Genomic DNA, 20,277 nt, shown 5'->3' on the forward strand with positions numbered 1-20,277 from the left:
AGAGGGCAACCCATTGGGCGGAATTGAGTTTCCTGTATCAAGCACTTCCTCCTTGCTCTTGGGAGGTGTTTGCATGCACATTTGTACCAATTAGTACTTATTACTGTGATGTCAGGAAACAGTAGATCTTAAACATTTCTTAGAAAGAATATAGAGGAGAAAGGCATCTACATATTAATGTTCACGAACCCTTTGAAATTGCATGCAAAATGTTGTGTGTGAGTGCAGTCTTTCATAACTTTCATCAGATTCTCCAAGGTGATCGTTTCCAAAGTATGGTCCCTGGACCAGCAGCATAAGCATCACTAGGGAACTTGCTAGAAATGCAAACTCTGCAGTGAGATTCACATGCACATCAAGTGAGAACCACTGCTCACAGGCAACATGCAAGCTTAAATTACATCAAGATGTGAGTTTGGTAACATGAGAGGGCCGTCAGCTCATAATGAAAAAGAAGAACACTTCAGCAGAGATTTTAGAACCAAATCAGGTTAAAATATACTAATAATATGGTGAGTTAGGTGATTATAGAGAAGTTATTAAGGACCCAAGCATTGGCAGAAGGCCTTAGTCTTGGGAAGGAAGCAGTGTTCTTAGTTGGCAAAGGAACTGCTTAAGGAGACGAGAGACCACAGGTGTGCGTAGGTGAGAACAAAACAAAGCTTCTTACAAAAGGAGGGCATAGGACACAGAGCCTTTTTATACATGGTAGGACTCCGTAATATTTATTGAATGAATGTGAGTCAGTAGGGCGGAGTTGCTCTGCCTTTCTGGGTAGCCTCCAGGAGCTTTCAAACGTCACAGCTGCTGGAACTTTGAGTCTGTGTGGTAGCTTAGGGCTATGGCTTCTGTGCTGGGAGGAGGGAGGTTCAGGTGTGCAACTCGGTTGTTAGATCTTAACACTGTTTAGGTGAGAAAGAATTTAGGCAGCCGGGTCTCCAGAGGGGCATAGTAATATTGCCAAAGAAAACACTGGCTTGAACTAAAGTTGGGAACAGCTGGAAAACAGAGCTGGTGGAGTTTTAAGCTGAAGATAGCCAGTGCCTGGGTATTGTGTTTGGGTATCTTTTGAGGTGCTTGGTAACATTTGGGATCTATGTTGAGGCATGAAGATAGATGAGAGCAGGAAAGAAGTTGGATCGAGAGTGCAAGTAGTGGATCCAGCTGCCAGCTGTTGTCTCCTGTGCTTTGGGTTTTAAAACGTGTAATAATGATAATGTTATTAAAAGATGTCACAAATCCAAGAAAATTAATAGCCTTTTGGTAACTATTACTCCTAATTTATTATTTACATTGTTCCAAATGTACTTCATTAAAGTAAGTGTCTGCTTACCTTGAAAACTTTCCAACCAAAGAGTTTTGGCTCTTTCCCCACCTGGCCTGTTTCTGTGATGACAATGGCTAGCCACAGAGGTATGCCTCATACTTCTGGTAGGCAGGGAAGTATGCTCTAGAGCAGGGTGTGGTCATCATTGGCATGTGAAGCACTTTCCTGACCTTTTGAACTTCTAAATCTGCCTGAGTCATTAGCTCCCAGAACTGCAGCTCTTGATGAGTCTCTAAAGATTATATGATCTCCTAAAGCCCTGTGTGGGATACCCAGAAATTGAGATTTTAAACTGATAAAAGAAAAGGGTATTGGCATGACTTCTTTTAACCTTTAAGATCTTGGTACCAGAACATGGGAATTATTGTCTAGACAAAACTTCCTTTTCTGCCTCCTGTATCAATCAGCAGACTTACTAGTAGGAGGGTTAGTGAGATGTCAGCAGCATAACAGTGATATTGCTAGATGCTGGCACCTGATCCCTTCAGTGGCCATTTCTGGTTTTGAGGTATGTTTTTAGATAGGGGTAAATATTTAGGTAGGAGTTTTCTTTTGTTATATACAGTTACTAACAATGTATAACCATGGAAAAGAGAAAAGGAACACCATTCATTTCCAAATCATCTTTCTGTGTGTGCCTACTCATGTTCATATTTCATCAGTGGTATCTTTCCATCTAGTCGTTCCAATCATGCTGGGAAGATGAGGGAATCCAGAGATATCTCCCTATTTTCTCAGTCTTCCTCTTGACTATAAGTTTAATCTACTAGTGTTTTCACTGTTCAGTGGGTTTGGATAGCATCTTCCCAAGAATGCCAGCATCAGTTTGCCATATTAACCTTTCTGTACTGTCTGAATAGGATCCAGGTCCCTGTTGGTTTACTGTATTGATGGTCCCTGCCAATATTTATGTGCCACATATTACTATTCGTTAGAAGCAACTAGAGCTCTCACATTTGTCCTCTGGCACTGGGATCAGTAAGTGTTCATCTGACATGCCTCATTATTGTAGCTTTCTGTCTTATTTCCTTTTGTTCTTCTCCTTTTCTGTATTCTTATTCACTTTCACCCTTTCTTCTCTCTTACTATGCCTTAATCCAAGGCTATAGCCATGGCTTTCTCTCACTGATGATTATCAGTGATATTGAAATGTGCTGATGCCTATTCTAGAGAAATCTTTAGGTGGCACCTTGAATGCCATTCTGCCTATTCTGTGTTATACATTTTGTGAGATCAAAGTTTGCATTTCTAGCCCTGGTTTCTTGATAAGGTCAGTGGAGGCATAGCCCTAGATATATTATATAATTTTATTTGCAGGTTGAGAACACTACTGAAGACATTACTACTCTTAATGTGTAAAATGTTAAAAAGTTTAAAAGTCTAAATTTATCCTTCTACTCTTGTAAAGGATTTATGCCCAAAGCAGTATAGAAAAGGGATGGAAGCCATAACTTATGCTGTATATTATACATTGTAGTTTTATTGTCTTTTTAGGGAACTCTTTTTGTATGTGTTTGGACTTTAGGTCATGAGAAATTTTACAAAATGTTTGAAAATACTTTAAAAATAGTGTTATTTCCCTGTTTGCCAAATACGGGAAGTTAAATGGGTAAAACATTGTAATTCTAGCTTTTGATTTGTTCGCTTACCCTTTGGAATTTTATTTTATACCTATCAAAAGAGCTTCTTTAGGCTTACTTATTAAAGGAGGGCTCTCAGGTGGTGCAGTAGTAAAGAATCTGCCTCCTAATGCAGGAGATGAGTGAGATGCAAGTTCGATCGCTGGAAGATCCCCTGGGGTAGGAAATGGCGACCCGCTCCAGTATTCTTGCCTGGGAAATCCCATGGACGAGGGAACCTGGTGGGCTACAGTCCATGGGGTTACAAAGAGTCAGATATGACTGAGCACAGCCTAGTAGCACACAGACTTAGACATGAGTGTTATCATGCATTGTATCTTATAGATATGTGAAATGACTTGTAGGTGAAATGTAGGTGAAATAAATTGGTTAGTTTCCTAAAACTTTGTGTTATCGCCCAGCTCTTTCTAATAATTCCGTGACTCAGTCATTGATATTGATGCCTTTCCATCCTCTTATCACTTTCTGTGCCAAAAAGAACTTTGATGATACAGCATTTCTTATAAGAATACACAAAAAAAGCAAAACTCATTGTTGCTGGATTCTTCAGCCATCTTTGCATTTACATAGAAGTATTCTTATATTGAGGTTTTCTTCCACACTGCTGGACCAGTGTGAAATGCCTGCAAATTTTGGTACTGGTGCTTTTGGGTCTCATGCGTATGCAGGCAAGCAATGACAATATGTATGATGATTAAGATGCATACTGATATTGGAGATGTTAAAATGTGCACCTTAGAATTGATGAAATATGATATATATCCAGCTTCTAAGTGTAATGATTCAGTAGTATAAGGAGTGGAGAAACCATCAAAATGGGGTCAATGGGAAAAGCTTCAAGAGGAGATAAAGATTGAAGCTGGGTCTTAGAAGAAGAAGGATCAGAAGCAGACAAGGCATTCCAGGCTGTGAGAGCAGCTTATAAAAAAATATGGAATGTTCCCAGATTTAGGTCCTGAATTTGTCACTATCAGAAGTTTAGATGATCTATTGAGAAATTTTGTTGTTGTTGCCTTCCTTTTATAATTTGTTGAATTGTTTTCATGATTTATATAACCAGAACATTTAAAGTCTACTGGTAAAGGGGAGGAAAAAAGTGTCATTTTACCCCAAATTTCAAAATGCCATCCAAAATCATTTAAAAAATATATGTTGCATAAATCAAATTCTTATTGATGAGGGCTCCCTGTAAAATCAGTCTTGATAAGCAGGCATTTGGACAAAGTAATTAATTTGAGGCATGTGCCTCAAGTATTCATTCCACAAGTATTTTTTGATTGCCTAGTTTGTGCAAGTTAATGTGTGCAGTGGGAGTATATAGGGGTGAATATGACATGTCCCTTGTAGTTGTATTATAGAATCAGAATATTGATGAGGAAGCTGAAACTCCAGCTTTACTCCCTGCATTAACTTGTTAAGGCTGCCAGAGCACAGAACCCTAGACTGGCTGTGACAAGTTCAGTTCATTCGCTCAGTCCTGTCTGACTCTTTGTGACCCCGTGAACAGCGGTACACCAGGCCTCCCTGTCCATCACCAACTCCTGGAGTCCACCCAGACCCATGTCCATTGTGTCAGTGATGCCATCCAACCATTCATCCTCTGTTGTCCCCTTCTCCTCCTGCCCTCAATCTCTCCCAGCATCAGGGTCTTTTCAAATGAGTCAGCTCTCCGCATCAGGTGGCCAAAGTATTGGAGTTTCAGCTTCAACATCAGTCCCTCCAATGAACACCCAGGACTGATCTCCCTTTGGATGGACTGGTTTGATCTCCTCGAAGTCCAAGGGACTCTAAAGAGTCTGCTCCAACACCACAGTTCGAAAGCATCAATTCTTCGGCACTCAGCTTTCTTTACAGTCCAACTCTCACATCCATACATGACCACTGGAAAAACCATAGCCTTGGCTAGATGGACCTTTGTTGACAAAGTGATGTCTCTGCTTTTTAATATGCTGTCTAGGTTGGTCATAACTTTCCTTCCAAGGAGTAAGCGTCTTTTAATTTCATGGCTGCAGTTCCATCTGCAGTGATTTTGGAGCCCCCAAAAATAAAGTCAGCCACTGTTTCCCCATCTATTTGCTATGAAATGATGAGACTGGATGCCATGATCTTCATTTTCTGAATGTTGAGCTTTAAGCCAACTTTTTCACTCTTCTCTTTCACTTTCATCAAGAGGCTCTTTAGTTCTTCTTCACTTTCTGCCATAAGGGTGGTGTCACCTGCATATCTGAGATTATTGATATTTCTCTCGGCAATCTTGATTCCAGCTTGTGCTTCCTCCAGCCCAGCATTTCTCATGATGTACTCTGCATATAAGTTAAATAAGCAGGGTGACAATATACAGTCCTTGATGTACTCCTTTTCCTATTTGGAACCAGTCTGTTGTTCCATGTCCAGTTCTAACTGTTGCTTCCTGACCTGCATACAGATTTCTCAAGAGGCAGGTCAGGTGGTCTGGTATTCCCATCTCTTTCAGAATTTTCCACAGTTTATTATGATCCACATAGTCAAAGGCTTTGGCATAGTCAATAAAGCAGAAATAGATGTTTTTCTGGAACTCTCTTGCTTTTTCAATGATCCAGCAGATGTTGGCAATTTGATCTGTGGTTCCTCTGCCTTTCCTAAAACCAGCTTGAACACCTGCAAGTTCACGGTTCATGTATTGCTGAAGCCTGGCTTGGAGAATTTTCAGCATTACTTCACTAGCGTGTGAGATGAGTGCAATTGTGTGGTAGTTTGAGCATTCTTTGAGATTGCCTTTCTTTGGGATTGAAATGAAAACTGACCTTTTCCAGTCCTGTGGCCACTGCTGAGTTTTCCAAATTTGCTGACATATTGAGTGCAGCACTTTCACAGCATCGTCTTTTAGAATTTGAAATAGCTCAACTGGAATTCCATCACTTCCACCGGCTTTGTTTGTAGTGATGCTTCCTAAGGCCCACTTGACTTCACATTCCAGGATGTCCAGCTCTAGGTGAGTAGGAGTGATCACACCTTCGTGATTATCTGGGTCGTGAAGATCTTTTTTGTACAATTCTTCTGTGTATTCTTGCCACCTCTTCTTAATATCTTCTACTTCTGTTAGGTCCCTACCATTTCTGTCCTTTATTGAGCCCATCTTTGTGTGAAATGTTCCCTTGGTATCTCTAATTTTCTTGAAGAGATCTCTAGTCTTTCCCATTTTATTTTTTCCTCTATTTCTTTGCATTGATCGCTGAGGAAGGCTTTCTTATCTCTCCTTGCTGTTCTTTGGAACTCTGCATTCAAATGGATATATCTTTCCTTTTCTCCTTTGCTTTTCTCTTCTCTTCTTTTCACAGCTATTTGTAAGGCCTCCTCAGACAGCCATTTTTCTTTTTTGCATTTCTTTTTCTTGAGGAAGGTCTTACTCCCTGTCTCCTGTATGACGTCACAAACCTCCGTGCATAGTTCATCAGACACTCTGTCTATCAGATTTAGTCCCTTAAATCTATTTCTTACTTCCACTGTATAGTCATAAGGGATTTGATTTAGGTCATACCTGAATAGTCTAGTGGTTTTCCCCACTTTCTTCAATTTAAGTCTGAATTTGGCAATAAGGAGTTCATGATCTGAGCCACAGTCCGCTCCTGGTCTTGTTTTTGCTGACTGTATGGAGCTTCTCCATCTTTGGCTGCAAAGGATATAATCAGTCTGATTTCAGTGTTGACCATCTGGTGATGTCCATGTGTAGAGTCTTCTCCTGTGTTGTTGGAAGAGAGTGTTTGCTATGACCAGTCTGTTCTTTGGCAGAACTCTGTTAACCTTTGCCCTGCTTCATTCTGTACTCCAAGGCCAAATTTGCCTGTTACTCCAGGTGTTTCTTGACTTCCTACTATTGCATTCCAGTCCCCTATAATGTAAAGGACATCTTTTTTGGATATTAGTTCTAGCAGGTCTTGTGGGTCTTCATAGAACCGTTCAACTTCAGCTTCTTTAGCATTACTGGTCAGGACATAAACTTGGATTACCATGATGTTGAATGGTTTGCCTTGGAAACAAACAGATCATTCTGTCATTTTTGAGATTGCATCCAAGTACTGCATTTTGGACTCTTGTTTACTATGATGGCTATTCCATTTCTTCTTAGGGATTCCTGCCCACAGTAGTAGAGTTAAATTCTGAGTTAAATTCAAATGACCATTCTATCTACTACTGTAGATGGACTACAGTCCATTCTTAGTTTGCTGATTCCTAGAATGTTGACGTTCACTCTTGCCATCTCCTGTTTGACCACTTCCAATTTGCCTTGATTCATGGACCTAACATTCCAGGTTCCTATGCAGTATTGCTCTTTACAGCAATAGACAGCTAGCCAATCTGATCATACGGACCACAGCCTCGTCTAACTCAATGAAACTAAGCCATGCCGTGTGGGGGCCACCCAAGACGGATGGGTCATGGCGGAGAGGTCTGACAGAATGTGGTCCACTGGAAAAGGGAATGGCAAACCACTTCAGTATTCTTGCCTTGAGAACCCCATGAACAGTATGAAAAGGCAAAAAGATAGGACATTGAGAGATCCACTACCCAGGTCAGTAGGTGTGCAATATGCTACTGTGGAGATCAGTAGAGAAATAACTCCAGAAAGAATGAAGGGATGGAGCCAAAGCAAAACAGCACCCGGTTGTGGCTGTGACACAGTACCACAGAAATTTGTTCTCTCACAGTTCTAGAGGCTAGAAGTCCAAGATCAAGGTGTCAGCAAGGGTTGGATTCTTCTGAGGCCTCTCCTTGGTTTGTAAATGGCTGTGTTTACATGATCTTCCCTCTGTGTCCAAATTTCCTTTTATAAGGGCGTCACTCAGATTAGGATCTACCTTATTTTAACTTAATACCATTTTAACTTATAAAATGGCATTTAGAGACCTTATAACTGATCCCTAAATACAGTTATGTTCTGAGGTGTTAGGGTTTATGATTTGAACTCATGAACTTTGGGAGGACACCGTGAAGCCCATAGCACTCTCTGAAATCCTCGCCTTACTCACTGTGGCCACACCAAACTGCTTAGTGAATGCTACGCTCCTTGCATGCCTTTGCACACTTCTGTCTACGATACTTTTCTCTGTATAATTTCTTTACTTGGGTAGTGAACAAGAGTAAGCAAAGTTCATTCTCCTCTACCCACTGGTAATACCTTCTTCATTCTTATAACTTTATTACATATTAAAATTCTTTGTTCAGTTTCTTTTTCTAATGTGATGTTAAACATACATTAAATGGTTGTTGGATAGGTGGTTATGTAGTGAGGTTAAAGCTAGAGGAAGAGATAGGTCTAATTAATATTAGGTGTTATGCAGTGAGTACTATAAAAGTAGTGCACATGATGGGACTTCCCTGATGGTGATGGTCTAGTGATTAAGGGGGCACAGGTTTAATCCCTGGTCAGGAAGCTAAGATCCCACATGCCACATGGCACAGCAAAAAAAAAATAGTGCCGATGAGGTAAATGCTATAGAAGTATAGTGGAAGAGTCAGATTATACGTGTGATCAAAAATAATGTGATCAAATCAACAGGCAGAAAGAAGCAACATGTGTTTAGGCATATTGTTGTTCAGTCACTCAGTCATGTCCAATTCTTTGCAACCCCATGGACTGCAGCACGCCAGGCTTCCTTGTCCTTTACCATCTCCTGGAGCTTGCTCAAACTCATGTCTGTTGAGTCAGTGATGCCATCCAGCCATCTCATCCTCTGTCATCCCCTTCTGCCTTCAATCTTTCCCAGCATCAGGGTCTTTTCCAGTGAGTCAGTTCTTCACATCAGGTGGCCAGAGTATTGGAGCTTTAGCTTCAGTATCAGTCCTTCTAGTGAACATTCAGGGTTGATTTCCTTTAGGGTTGACTGTTGGATCTTGCAGTCCAAAAGACTCTTAAGAGTCTTCTCCAACACCACAATTCAAAAGGATCAATTCTTTGGCACTTAGCCTTCTTAATGGTCCAGCTCTCACATCCATACATGACTACTGGAAAAACAATAGCTTTGACTATAGGACCTTTGTTGGGAAAGCAGTGTCTCTCCTCTTTAGTGTGCCATCTAGGTTTGTCATGGCTTTTCTTCCAAGGAGCAAGCATCTTTTAATTTCATGGCTGCAGTCACCATCTGCAGTGATTTTGGAACCCAAGAAAATAAAATCTGTCACTGTTTCCATTGTTTCCCATCTCTTTGCCATGAAGTGATGGGACTGGATGCCATGATCTTCGTTTTTTGAATGTTGAGTTTGAAGCCAGCCTTTTCACTCTCCTCTTTCACTTTCATCAAGAGGCTCTTTAGCTCCTCTTTTCTTTCTGCCATAAGGGTGGTGTCATCTGCATATCTGAGGTTATTGATATTTCTCCTGGCAATCTTGACTCTGGCTTGTGCTTCATTCAGCCTGGCATTTCACATGATGTACTCTGCATATAAGTTAAATAAGCAAGGTGACAATTTATACAGCCTTGACATACTTCTTTCCCAAGTTTGAACCAGTTTGTTGTTCCATGGCTGGTTCTAACTGTTGCTCCTTGACCTGCATCCAGGTTTCTCAGGAGGCAGGTAAGGTGGTCTGGTATTCCCCTCTCTTTAAGAATTTCCACAGTTTGTTATGATCCACACAGTAAAAAGCTTTAGTGTAGTCAATGAAGCAGAAATAGGTGTTTTTATGGAATTCTCTTGCTTTTTCTATGATCCAGAGGATGTTGGCAATTTGATCTCTGGTTCCTCTGCCTTTTGTAAATCCAGCTTGAACATCTGGAAGTTCTTGGTTCACATACTGTTGAAGCCTAGCTTGGAGAATTTTGAGCATTACTTTGCTGGCGTGTGAAATGAGTGCAGTTGTGCACTCATAGGCATATAATTATGCTTGTTTAGGCATAGTATTACTTTTTGGTTGGAATGTAGCATATTTTAAGGGATGACATGACATGAAGCTAGAAAGGTTTTATACACACACACACACACACACACACACACACACACACACACACACACACTCACTATTACTGATGTTTTCAATTACCATGAACTAGAAGGAAGTGGCAACCCACTCCAGTGTTCTTGCCTGGAGAATCCCAGGGACAGGGGAGCCTGGTGGGCTGCCGTCTGTGGGGTCACACAGAGTTGGACACGACTGAAGTGACTTAGCAGCAGCAGCAGTGTCTTAACAGAGATGTATTGCCTTACAGTTCTTGAGGTCAAAAGTCCAAAATGGGTCTCACTGGACTAAAATTAGGATATTGGTAGGATTGTGTTCCTTTCTTGAGACTAGAGTAGAATCCGCTTTCTTGGCCTTTTCAGCTTCTCTTAGATACTGCTGCCCTCCTTCCTTGGCCTGTGGCCCACTTGTGTCTGCAGACTGATCCTCAAATTCATGTGGAAATGCAAGGGACTCAGAATAGCCAAAATGATTTTGAAAATGATCAAAGTAGAAAGACTCAAGCCTCCTAATTTCAGAACTTATGAAACTATGGTAATCAAGACAGTGTGGCATTAGCATAAGGGTGGTTTTGCAAGTAATTGCAGGCTCCCCTCCTTTCTAGAGCCCCCTTTCTGGGGCTCTGAGTTATTCTAAACTGTCAACTCTAGGCTTTTAAGAACTTGTTAAACACTTAGCTGATATCTTCTTGCCCGCTTGTTTGGTGGCCGCTTCTTCTCATGATCTACCAGAGGGAAAAAAGTTTAGGTATTCTCTGTCTCTGGGGGGAACATGTCATCCTGTGGATTTCAGTTTCCTTGCATACTCAGTCAGCTCTATGCTAAACTCAAGAAAAGCCATGATATGTATAGATTGTTTGGTCTTTCCCCATTGTTATGGTGTGAGGGATATTTTCTTCCTGCTTTCTGTATCCTAAGCAGGGTGGAAATAACATGGTACTTGGCCTATAATAGATTCAGGCAAGAATACTGGAGTGGCTTGCCATGCCCTCCTCTAGGAGATCTTCCCAACCCAGGGATCAAACCCAGGTCTCCTGCATTGTAGGTGGATTCTTTACCTACAGTGAGCCCCCAGGGAAGCCCAGTAGATTCAACACCTCATTAAAATTTGTTTAAATTGGGTTGAATTCATACTTAGATGCTAAGTAGTGTGCTAAGTACTTACTGCATCATCTCATTTAGTCTGCACCCCTACTCGTAAGGTGTTGGTGCCATTATTATATCCTTTTTTTAAGATGTAAAACTGAAGCTTAGTGGAGAAAAGCAACTAGAGACAGCAATAGATAAACATTTTAATCGATTTTACCTAAATCACCTTTTTCTTTCCTGCCTCCCAAATAAAATTTTTAAATCCATTTTTCACTTCTCTGAGGAAAGGAGATGCATCCTTGGCATTGCAGATTCTTATTTTCTCATTTGATGGGAAAGGAGGCACCGTATGAAAGAAAGAATGCTTGAAGGTCCCTAGTTGGACTTGTGATTAACAGAACACTCTTTTGAGCCTGAAGGTTCTGGGTGTTGAGTACCAGTGTCTAGGTGAATGACAAATGACTGTCATGGTTACTTTGCTGCCACCTTTCATTTTTCCCTTTCCACTCTCCTGCTTCCAGTGTGAAATAGTTAACAGCATTCAGGTTTTAATCATAGAGTAAAATTTTAAGTATTCTTCATTACGGTTGCTTTATTAACCTGTGTGGGAATCCCTTTAGGTAGCCCTAACGCTGGGGAACGGTAATTACCTGTGCCATTTAACGTTTGTCATAATGACTCTCTTTGTAAGCTATCATCAACAATAGGTAGACTAGCAAAGTGTTTTCATTTTTAAACATTTTGTTTTGTTTTTGCTCACTTTCAAAAACGAAACTATTGGTCTGATCAATAAGCTCAAATAAAACGTTATTAATTCATCTCTTGAACTATTTTCTGCAATTCAGTTGCTAAGATGTGTTGTTTCTAACTCACTGCATTAATCATTCTACATTTTCTCACACCTTGTTGATAGATGCAAGCTAAGTTTCATTCATTGCTTGTCTTTTCTGGAATTTCAGCACTTTTTCAAATATTCCACATGTATAATATAAACTGGGTGATATTACTGTGTTTGGAACAGAGACAAATGGTAAAGGTTAAGGAATAGGAACATCGAGATAAAAGGGAGAATTGTTTATATATGGGAGGATATTTTATAATGCTCTGGCTTGGTATAACAGTCACATGTATGCTTCCTCCTCTCTAGTTATCAGGGAATATGAAGAACAAAGAAAGTATCCAAGAACCTAGATTTGATTATTACAACCATGAAGTTCCTGATATTGACCTCAGTGATTGTGAATTCCCACATGTCATTGAAATTTATGACTTCCCCCAAGAATTTCGTACTGAAGATCTCCTACGGATTTTCTGCACTTATCAGTAAGTATTTGCAATTGATTGGGGATGTTAGGAAAGGTGGGATGAAATTTTCTTAAAATGTCTTCTGAAAAATCACCTCTTTTGCTTTCCTATTCCCTGTCATTTACTTTAGCATCAAGTTTCTTTATTGTGTTTTCCAAGCCCATTGGAAATCTGTATCAAACCACTCTTCTTCTAAGTTCCTTTAAAAAAATGCTCAAGTCTTTCTAGATCCCAGTTTAGCATTTAAGAAGACTATCATCAATAATGATTTTTGAGTCTGTCTCCACGGTGCATTTAGTCCATTTATATTTATTGTAATTGTTGATATATTTGGATGTATTGCCTGCCATCTTTTTGTGTGTGTTTACTTGTCCCATCTTTTTCTCTTCTATCTTGCCTTCTTTTGGATTGATGAGGTATTTTTTTCTCACTCCGTATTTTTGGGGAATGATACTGTTTCTGTTATTTGGTGATTACTTTAGAAATTATAAAATGCATGCTTAATTTACCAATGACTAAGGTTAATACTTTTACACTGTTTCTAAACACTTGAAGGGTTTTAAACTCCATTCCCCAATTCCATTCCAGTGTCTCCCCGACCTCCAGCTAATATACTATTGAGATTTAGTAGTTTGCATCTTTTTGATTTAGTTTTTTTCTTTTTAAACTCCATTTGATGTTACACTTTTTTATATAGTCAGCATTCAGATTCATCTGCTTTCTGTATTCTTTTTGTGTCTCATATCTTTCATTTGAAATCTTTTTCCTCCTGCATGGAACAGGTTCTTTAGAATTTAATTAATAACAGTCTGCTGGTAACACACTCAGTTGGATTTTGTTGTCATTGTCGCTCTTGTTTCTTAATGGCTTTATTTCAACTTCATTCTTGAAAGACATTTTTGCTGGGTATAGAATCCTAGGTTGACAGTTATTTTTCTCGGGGACTTGAAGCTTTTATTCTGCTTTCTCCTGGCTTTCTTAGGGCAGGCTGAGAAGCCCACTGCATGTCTGACTGTTGGTTCTGAGTGTAATCTGTCGGTTCTCTTTGGGTGCTCTTAATGTTCTCTGTCTTTGGTATTGCACATTTTCAGTATGAGGTGACTTTGTGTTTCTTTTGTTATCATTATTGAGATTATCTGGGCTTCCTAAATAGTTCTCATTGGTTTTGGAGAACTCCAGACATTACTTCTTCAGATGTTGCCTCTGTACTAGTCTCTTTTATATTCTCTGTGATGCTGCCAGTTGAAAGCGGATTAGACCTCCTAACTTACTCCTCATGTTATCTCCATCGTATTTTCCATTTCTTTGTCTCCTGTATATGCTGAGTAATTTCTTTAGTTCTGATCTCTTCAACTGTGGTTAATTTGCTTTTAAACTTATCCATTGAATTTTTAAATTTCATTTTATGTTTCTTATTTTTTAAAGTTCTCTAATTTTCAAATCTGCATTTTTTTCCTCTATTTTCAAGATTTAAAAAGTTTCTTTTTAAGTATAGTGAACATAGACCTTCTATAGTCTATGTCTAGTTATTCCTTTACCTGAGGTCCTTTTAATTCTGTTTTTATAAATTCTCACTCATAGTGCCTTGCTTTTCTTTTTTTGGAGGTTTATTTATTTATTTATTTATTTAAACTGTAAAGCTGGCCATTTCCTCTGGAATTTTATTTATGAGAATTGAGGTCTGCAATATAAGAAGAGACTATCTCCTGAGAAGATATGTGTTTTCTTCTGCCAGGCACCAAGGGTCCTAACAGTCCAAAAGGCCGTAAATTAAATTACTGATTTGAGGTTATTCTGACCACTGAGATACAGTAGAGGATGATAAAATGTGATTGTTACATTGCAACCGGTTTATTGTAACAGCACATATGAATGGCCACCTCCTTGCCGTTCTTCAGTGTGGTGGTGGTGGTGGTTCAGTCACTCGGTTGTGTCTGAAATGTCCATTTACTTGCCAGTCTTTGATGTGATAGTGGTTGTTCAGTTACTCAGTTGTGGCTGACTCTTTGCAACCCCATGGACTGCTACAGCACACCAGACTTCCCTGTCCTTCACTATCTCCTGGAGTTTGCTCAAACTCATGGCCATTAAGTTTGATGTGGCAAGGCCTTTTTTTGTTTGTTTTAAAATTACTAGTCTGTTGATAGAAGAGTTCTTAATGTCACCCTGATATCACCTACAACTTCCAGCAACAACTAATATCCATTGAAAGTCACCTGAGTGCAAATTCCTTATAGAATAAAATGTTTTTCTCTCTTTTAAAATAATTTTTTTTTTGGCTGCACCACATAGTTTGCAGGGTCTGCGTGCAGGGCCTTAGTTCCTTGACCAGGGATTGAACCCAGGTCACAGCAGTGAAAGTGCTGAGTCCTTACCACTGGACCACCAGGGAATTCCCCATCCCCTCGCCCTTTTTTTTAAAAAACTGTTCTGCCGAAACATAATTGATGATAGTTTTTTGGGGTTTTTTAGTGACTTTATCTTTCTCATGTCTTTCAAAGCATTAAGTTTTTATAGACATAACTCTTATGTTTCATACTCATAGTTAATTGTTTTAATTTTATTTACTAAATAAAATTATGTCATAAACATAGAATGGATGTAAATGGGTTTGAGAATAGTTGCACTACCTTTTATATATGTATATGCTTCATACATACATAGAGTCAGAAGTATACTTCTGTATCTTTAGCTTATAAGGAAACATAAGCTTTGGGAAGAAAAGAAATAATCCCCAAAGTAAGTTATTAAGAAAAACATTTTTTAGGATCTTCAAGAAAGTCATTACCAAGAAGGGATTATGCTTTAATGCTGTAATCCTGCCATTAACAATAAACCAGGTCTATTGTCTGATATACAGATTTAAACTTAAAATTCAGTTCATGTACATCTTGAATTAGGGTATAGCTCCCAACTCTTCCTTTAGGGTCAGAAAGATGGTAAGTATTTTCCTGTCATCATTGTACATAAATAGCCATAAACCATAGGTAAATAAATGAGCGTGACTGTATTCCTTGAAATTCTGTGTACAAAAACAGGAACCCTGTTTTTCTGTAAAGTTTTAGAACAGGCAAAACTAGCAGCTAGGTACCTCACTTATCAGTTATGTAACTAAAAGAAAGGAGCAGTGACTGGATCCTGGAGGACAGTTAACAGTCTGCCGTAGACCTTACTCTAAACATGTAGTATGGGTCAATCAGTTTAATTCATTACAGTTATGATAAGACCCAGTATCAGGTCTGTACCAGGTGAAGTGCATAGTAGATTTTAAAAAGCAGTTGGTGAGATTAAATCCAAAATTAGAACTACCTGAAGTTGTCACTAATCATGATTTTTAAAACCAAGGATTAATTTGGTTGATGTCTGGAATTTTCTGAACATTTCAGTTTCAGTTCAGTCACTCAGTCGTGTCCGACTCTTTGCAACCCCATGAATCGCAGCACGCCAGGCCTCCCTGTCCATCACCAACTCCCGGAGTTCACTCAGACTCACGTCCATCGAGTCCGTGTTGCCATCCAGCCATCTCATCCTGGGTCGTCCCCTTCTCCTCCTGCCCCCAATCCCTCCCAGCATCAGAGGGATTTCCAGTGAGTCAACTCTTCGCATGAGGTGGCCAAAGTACTGGAGCTTCACCTTTAGCATCATTTCCTTCCAAAGAAATCCCAGGGTTGATCTCCTTCAGAATGGACTGGTTGGATCTCCTTGCAGTCCAAGGGACTCTCAAGAGTCTTCTCCAACACCACAGTTCAAACGCATCAATTCTTTGGCGCTCAGCCTTCTTCACATTCCAACTCTCACATCCATACATGACCGCAGGAAAAACCATAGCCTTGACTAGACAGACCTTAGTCAGCTAAGTAATGTCTCTACTTTTAAATATACTATCTAGGTTGGTTATAACTTTTCTTCCAAGGAGTAAGCGTCTTTTAATTTCATGGCTGCAGTCACCATCTGCAGTGATTTTGGAGCCCCCAAAAATAAAGTCTGACACTGTTTCCACTGTTTCCCCGTCTATTTCCTATGAAGTGATGGGACCGGATGCCATGATCTTTGTTTTCTGAATGTTGAGCTTTAGGCCAACTTTTTCACTCTCTTCTTTCACTTTCATCAAGAGGCTTTTTAGCTTCTCTTTACTTTCTGCCATAAGGGTGGTGTCATCTGCATGTCTGAGGTTATTGATATTTCTCCGGGCAATCTTGATTCCAGCTTGTGTTTCTTCCAGTCCAGTGTTTCTCATGATGTACTCTGCATATAAGTTAAATAAGCAGGGTGACAATATACAGCCTTGATGTACTCCTTTTCCTATTTGGAACCAGTCTGTTGTTCCATGTCCAGTTCTAACTGTTGCTTCCTGACCTGCAGTTAACTGTTAAGAATTATTAACTTCCTTTTGCTCTATTACTTCCTAATTTTACCTGCAAGACCATTTTTTCTATTAGACCCAAAAATATTTTCAAAAGGGGTAAAGCATTTGAAAGGGTTATAAAGTTCTGAAGTCTAAAAGACCCTCTAGAGCCCATCTAAATTTTTTACCATCTTTTGTCAACTATTGTATAATATAGACTTCTACTGTGGAACTTTCTCATAGTCTTCAACTCCTGTGGTCATTTTATGCCATGGTTGAACTTAGTTTTACGTCAGGAAATTGTCTAACTAACCTTCAAAGCCTCTTTATTCCTTTTTCCTTCAAAGGAAATTTTTTCTTGACTAGTTGTTAAAGGGAAAAGATACTTTAGCAGTTGTCTTTTTTTTGTTCTTTATAGTGCTTTATTTTAAAAAAAGAGAGAAAGAAAAGGTCATGGTACAAAAGCCTGTGAGTCAAACACCAGAGTCAACTTCATATTTTGATCACATCTTCATTAATATTAATCATCTTCCTGATGAATATTGTTATTAATAAAAAATAATGGGCACCATTGATTTATGAAATGTCCACTAAGTGCTCAACATCGTGCCCTTTGCCTTGTCATGGATTATCTCATTTCCATTTTCATAGCAACTCTGTTGGGAAGGAATTCAACCCATTTTTTTTTTACAGATGAGCAAACTTGGCTTACAGAGAGATTAAACCAGCCCATGGCCTCAAGGTGGCAGAACCTGAATTTTACTTTCTTACTTCCCTTCTCCAACTGGAAAGAAAGAATAGGTCAGCCTCCCTGATTATAGTCTTTTTTCTCTTATTTGATTGATTTTGTTTTGAATGACCCGTCTCCCTGTCCCTCTCTGTCTCCTGTCTCTGCCCTTGAGCCTACATTTACATGAAATCCAAGTGACCTTCCCTACCTACCTCCTCCTCCTCTGATTCTTCTTATGCTTCTTTTCTCCAGTCCCCTAAAAGCATCTCTTGTAAATAGTGTGATAAATACTTTGCCTCCCCAGGGAACATGTGTGGATTAATTAGTTGATGTCTATAAAATGGCTGACAAGGTAAAACCCTCCCAGGTAGTTCTTTATGATGGTGTTATTGCTTCTAATGGCTTCTGCTCTCCAGGCGCTTTGTGTGTCATTATCCCCACTCCACCCATGCACTTGTTGAGTGTTTCTCTCATCATGGAATGCCTTACGAGATACTATTTGAAAGATGTTTTTTAAAAGTGAGTTTTTAAATAAAAAATAAAAATAAAAGTGAGTTTTATTTTAAGGAATAAAATTCTTTTATTTTGTTGCAGAAAGAAAGGATTTGATATTAAATGGGTGGACGATACACATGCCCTAGGAGTATTCTCCAGTCCGATTACAGGTATTCACCCAGTGGAGTTCACTGTATTTATTGTCCATTTTCTCCTGCTGCTTTTCCTAATTTGCTTTCTGTTCCAGGCACCTGGCATTTTATTCAGTCACTATAGATAAATGACAGGTAGAGGTTTTTGAGGCAAGTTACTTTGGTACCCATGTGCTCCCCGCCTCTCCCTTTTTACCTTAATCTAGTGGTATTTGGGGAGATAGTCAGCTTTTCAAGGTTATTTGCTGCATAACTGTCAGTTACGATAGTGCATAAACAGGTAGAGATTTAAGAAGCCAGTATGAATAAATGTTAATATGTTTGTGATTCTGCCCCCAGCCCCACTGACAGATGAATTTGCAGTAGCCCTTTAACCTGTCCAGTGAGCATTTGTAATACATACTTTCCAAGTGTATGATTTGGCCTCTTCATTGGCATCAGGATAGATCTGATGCAGAGACTTTCAGACAAAGTAGAGATGATTCCTGTCCAGTTCATCTAAAATCAGGGTCTGCAAACTTATTCTATAAAGAGCCATATAGTGGATATTTCAGGATATAAGGTTTCTGTTGTTACCTAACTCTGCTGTTGAGGAAAGACAGCATCCCTCAACAAATGAACGAGCATGGCTCTGTTGCGGTAAAACTTTTTACAGAAACGGGGCGGTTGGCTAGATTGGGTCACAAAGCCATAGTTTACTAATCCCCATTTTAAAATAATCACTGCCGAGTTGTTCCTTATGGATTTTCTAGAGCTTACCATTTCTTTTGCCCATGATGAGAAAATAAAGCACAACATCTAGGAAATACTTTCTAAGAACTAGCCTTAACTATATATATATTTTGCATCACTCATCTTCATGTCTTCTACTTATTTATATATATTTATTCTCTTCACAGCTCGTGATGCTCTTGGTAGTAAACATACCATGGTGAAGATCCGGCCCTTGTCACAGGCCACAAGAGCAGCCAAGGCCAAAGCTAGAGCTTATGCTGGTAAGCCTGTAATCTCAGGAGCTTTTTCTTACTGATGGTCGTGTTCTCGTTTTTTTTTTTTTTTTTCCCAGCACTTGTATAGCATCCAGAGTTCTAAAGACATACACTTTTATTTTTAGTGTAAAAAGAAATATTTTTAAGGAAAAAGGAAAAGAGAAAAGGCTCTGTTGGAAATATAGCATTGGAGAAGCCACTTGGAGAGAGTGGGAGATGTGAGCTGCAGGCGCTGCAGTCACCGTTTTCTGACGACAGCCTTATCCAGTTTACCTCTGTGGTTAGCAGTTTGATAGAGTCACTGTAGGAAATTGTGTTAATACAGATAATGAAGACAGGGTTGTTTGTGCTTTGTCGTGTTAATTTCCTCTGATCTTCATCTATCAGGCTTGTATTACTGCTGATGCAGCCCTTGTTAGTCTATTTTGTATGTTAATTACTGAGTTAAATCACTTGGAGCTAGAATGCTTTCTCTTCCTTACTCCCTTCTGCTCCCTCCTTTTCTCCCATTCAGAGTTTCTCCAGCCAGCAAAGGAGCGTCCTGAGACTTCAGCAGCTCTAGCCAGAAGGCTAGTCATCAGTGCCCTTGGGGTTCGAAGTAAGCAGAGCAAAACTGAACGGGAAGCAGAGCTTAAGAAACTGCGAGAAGCCCGAGGTGAGTTGAAGCTGATGGCATTCTTCTTTAGTTCCTTTAGAGCTCACTATAAAGCATGTGTTTTTTTTTAAAAAAAAAAAAAAATGAAGGTATTCCATATTGTCATTTCCATTTCCTAGAAGCCTCCCACATACATTGACATTGTTTTCATGACTTATATTTAGGAGGAAGACATGTTGGAATATGTCTTGCCTGTTCCACACACCAGGGTATCCTAATCCATGCTCCTTTGTTGTTTTTCAAAAGATGGATTCAGTCTTTCTAGCTCATCCATGGCTGTTTCTATAGTTCTTGCTCCTGACTCAGAAAAATTTTCCTATGAAGACATAGTAATCTCCCAGGCAGAAAACAGTATTCGCTGTGGTTTTACTGGGCCATGATTGCCATGATTTTATCAAATGGTTTAGATCTTAGAAGATAAATTAAGGAAAAGCCAGCAGTTGACATTGGTGATGATAACTCTAGGATGTAATTTTTTTCTTTAAAGACAGTCTTGAGTGGCTTCATTAGAGCACATCTAGATTAGCCTAATCTTATTATTTTCCAGTACTTAAGAGTTCTCAGAAAATATTTCAACTGATTCACAAGCAGGGTTTTTCTTTCCCTATAGTTTATAGTTGA

The 20,277-nt window shown here is 39.4% G+C and overlaps 1 protein-coding gene and 1 non-coding gene across 3 annotated transcripts in view; one reads left to right on the forward strand and one right to left on the reverse strand.

The window, feature by feature from the left end:
* R3HCC1L (R3H domain and coiled-coil containing 1 like) overlaps positions 1 to 20,277 on the forward strand; it is a 59,954-nt gene that overhangs the window by 30,229 nt on the left and 9,448 nt on the right. For both annotated transcript variants that reach the window (XM_052660972.1, XM_052660973.1), the window contains 4 exons: positions 12,133 to 12,308; positions 17,960 to 18,030; positions 18,912 to 19,007; positions 19,516 to 19,656. In XM_052660972.1, coding sequence (XP_052516932.1) covers positions 12,133 to 12,308; positions 17,960 to 18,030; positions 18,912 to 19,007; positions 19,516 to 19,656 — 484 coding nt within the window. The remainder of the gene's footprint in view (positions 1 to 12,132; positions 12,309 to 17,959; positions 18,031 to 18,911; positions 19,008 to 19,515; positions 19,657 to 20,277) is intronic.
* Positions 14,611 to 14,682, reverse strand: TRNAE-UUC (transfer RNA glutamic acid (anticodon UUC)). The gene has a single exon. It is a non-coding gene; the product is annotated as a tRNA-Glu (tRNA).

This window comes from Budorcas taxicolor, chromosome 23 (genome assembly GCF_023091745.1).
Source record: "Budorcas taxicolor isolate Tak-1 chromosome 23, Takin1.1, whole genome shotgun sequence".
Lineage (NCBI taxonomy): Eukaryota > Metazoa > Chordata > Mammalia > Artiodactyla > Bovidae > Budorcas > Budorcas taxicolor.